Genomic DNA, 2,731 nt, shown 5'->3' with positions numbered 1-2,731 from the left:
GCTAAATTTAGTTTTTCCTTCCAAGATTTAACTTTAGCCAGATTGGTCTAAGTAATAAAATTAACCCTATCATCTTACACAGTAGGGACTTATCTTTAGAGAATGAGTGTAAACTTTTCTTAATAACAGAGAAGATAACCTTAAACTTCAAGGATGGGTGGGGTGATTGATAGCGGAGCAGGGTGGGAGAGAAGTGTTTCCAGAGAGGATGATCACATTGCCAACACTCGAACGGATCAGTGGAAGTCCTTTGGCTTGCTGATGAAACAGAGAGCTCAGGGTGGAAATGACAACCCATCCTCTGGCAAAGTAGACTGTGGACCCCTGCACAGGCTATGAGTGTCCTATTGCCCAACAGGGACTCTGTAGGCTATGGGATCTGGGTGTGGACCACCAGCCTTTCCTCCATCTGAGTGGACTTGTGTTCATGAAGTATCTTCTGGAAGTCCAGCAGATAGAAAGTAACATACAGAAAGAGCAGACCAGGACTTGAGAATTGGGGGGCACAGGGAAGATGAAGGATGAAAATAAGTAGGACAGGGCTTTTTCAAATATTCTCTTAACACCGAGGCTGAAACAGGCATAGATCATTCCCATAAATCACAGAGAGTTTCATGAGAAACTCTCCTCTCCCCACCTTTTGGGACTATAGATCTTCAACATCTATTTAGTTATCTAGGTGCATTTTCTCAATGTTAGTAATTCTGCGGGGAGGGGAGAGAGCAGTCACCACCAGAAAGATAGAGGCGATGTCTCAGGTTGGCTTGCCCCTGGCTGCCGGCCAAGGTCAGACACGAGCATAAGTGCTGTCATGTCCAGGCAGCAGGACAGAATGGAAGGAGGTTCAGACTCAGTCTTTCAAGTTCTACTCAAAGCCCAACTCAAGTGATACCACCTGTGGAAAGTCTTCCTTTGTGCTCCAGAGCAGGTAGTGTCCTTTGCCCTTAGATGGACGTATGATGGTATTTACTTAGTTGATTACCTGTTACTCTTCCCCAATGGACAGTAGACTGGCTGCTTGACAGCTGGGATTCTTTTCTCATTAATCAGTGTATCCTTTTTAGAATGATGTATCAGGTATCTTTTGCTTCATAAAACTTCCCACTCTTTATGTATTAAAATTACAAACATCTTTATTATTTATCACAGTTCTGTGGATTATCTGTACAATTCTTATGGTCTGTGTCAGCCTGACTGGGGTTGGATATAGTCTAGGATGGCTTTACTCATGTGTCTGGAAGTTGGCAGGCTGGTTGATCTGCGAACAGGGCTCAACTGGGATGATTCATTTATGTTCCACGTGGTCTCTGATCCTCCGGTAGGCTAGCCCAGGATGCCTTACTTGGTGGTCTCAACTCTACAGAGCATGCATGTAAGTTCTGATGCATAGGTTATTAACAAACCTCTGACTGCATCACATTTACTAATGTTCCATTGGTCAAAGCAAGTTACAAGGCCAAGATCAAATTTAAAGGGGAGAGGCCAGGCACGGTGGTTCACACTTGTTATCTCAGCACTTTGGGAGGCTGAGGCGGGTGGATCACCTGAGGTCAGGTGTTTGAGACCAGCCTGGCCAACATGGTAAAACCCCACCTCTGCGAAAAATACAAAAATTAGCCGAGTATAGTGGCAGGTGCCTGTAATCCCAGCTACTCGGGAGGCTGAGGCAGAAGAATTGCTTGAACCCGGGAGGTGGAGATTGCAGTGAGCCGAGATTGTGCCACTGCACTCCAGCCTGGGCAACAGAGCGAGACTCCATCTCAGAAAAACAAACAAACAAAAACAAAACAAAACAAAACAAAACCCACAGATAAACAAACAAAAAAATTTAAGGGATACAGATATAGACTTCATCTTTTCATAGGAGCAGCTGCAAAGTCACATTATCAACAGGAATTTATGGTCATTTTTACAATATTCTACAAAATCTTGTTTGGTGCACAGTAGGTAATCAAGAATGCATGTTGCAAGAATTAGGAGGTAAAGTCTATTCAAATAATTTTCATGTTCACCCCTCATCCCTCCCCATTGGCACATCTACTTGCATGCCTCCTATTCATTGTTGGGATCTTTGAGTTGGGAGGAAATGTTATCTAATGGTTTGAAATGTTTGTTGCCCCTGATTCAATCAATACGCATGGGTCCTTTCTATCTGAGAGTTTCACACTGGTCATCTTGGCCCTACCCATCTCAACACTGGAGCCGTGCACAACTTTCTGACTTGTGGATTATGTACCCACCCTTAGTGTTTGCTTTTTGAACAGACCCAGAAAAGGGAAAACCGGTTGTCTGCCAAAGCGTGGACAGTATCAGCTGGCTGCACCTCCTTCGGCCAGTTGCTTCCACTTGGGGCCCTCTGGTGGCTTCTTCTTGCATAGCTCCAGGTTAGGTATGAAATTCACTGTCCGAATTGTCATAAGCTTGGCTAGAGTCCAGAGCCTTCCAAGGTAAAGCTCACAATGTGGTGGAATGCCAGAGATATGAAAAGAAGTAATAAACAAAACAAAATTTAAAAAAACCAACACCATTTAGAGCTTGTAGCTTTCTTGTTTCACCATGACTTTGCCCAGAGAAAAGGCAAAGCAGTGACATAAAGATAATGCATATAAAAGAGATCCGGCTGGGCGAGGAGGCTCACGCTTGTAATTCCAGCATTTTTGGAGGCCAAGGCAGGTGGATCACCTGAGGTCGAGAGTTCGAGACCAGCCTGACCAATATGGAGAAACCCCAT

The 2,731-nt window shown here is 44.4% G+C and overlaps 1 protein-coding gene across 1 annotated transcript in view; it reads right to left on the bottom strand.

The window, feature by feature from the left end:
- Positions 1-1,734: 1,734 nt before the first annotated feature.
- SLC36A2 (solute carrier family 36 (proton/amino acid symporter), member 2) overlaps positions 1,735-2,731 on the bottom strand; it is a gene marked incomplete at its 3' end in the record, with an annotated part of 39,602 nt that continues 38,605 nt past the window's right edge. Inside the window, exon 10 of the mRNA XM_011985407.1 lies at positions 1,735-1,753. Within this exon, the coding sequence (XP_011840797.1) occupies positions 1,735-1,753 (19 nt within the window). The remainder of the gene's footprint in view (positions 1,754-2,731) is intronic.

Source organism: Mandrillus leucophaeus, unplaced genomic scaffold (genome assembly GCF_000951045.1).
Source record: "Mandrillus leucophaeus isolate KB7577 unplaced genomic scaffold, Mleu.le_1.0 Scaffold282, whole genome shotgun sequence".
NCBI lineage: Eukaryota > Metazoa > Chordata > Mammalia > Primates > Cercopithecidae > Mandrillus > Mandrillus leucophaeus.
Note: the sequence above shows the minus strand (reverse complement) of the source record. Positions and strands in the feature narration are given on the sequence as shown.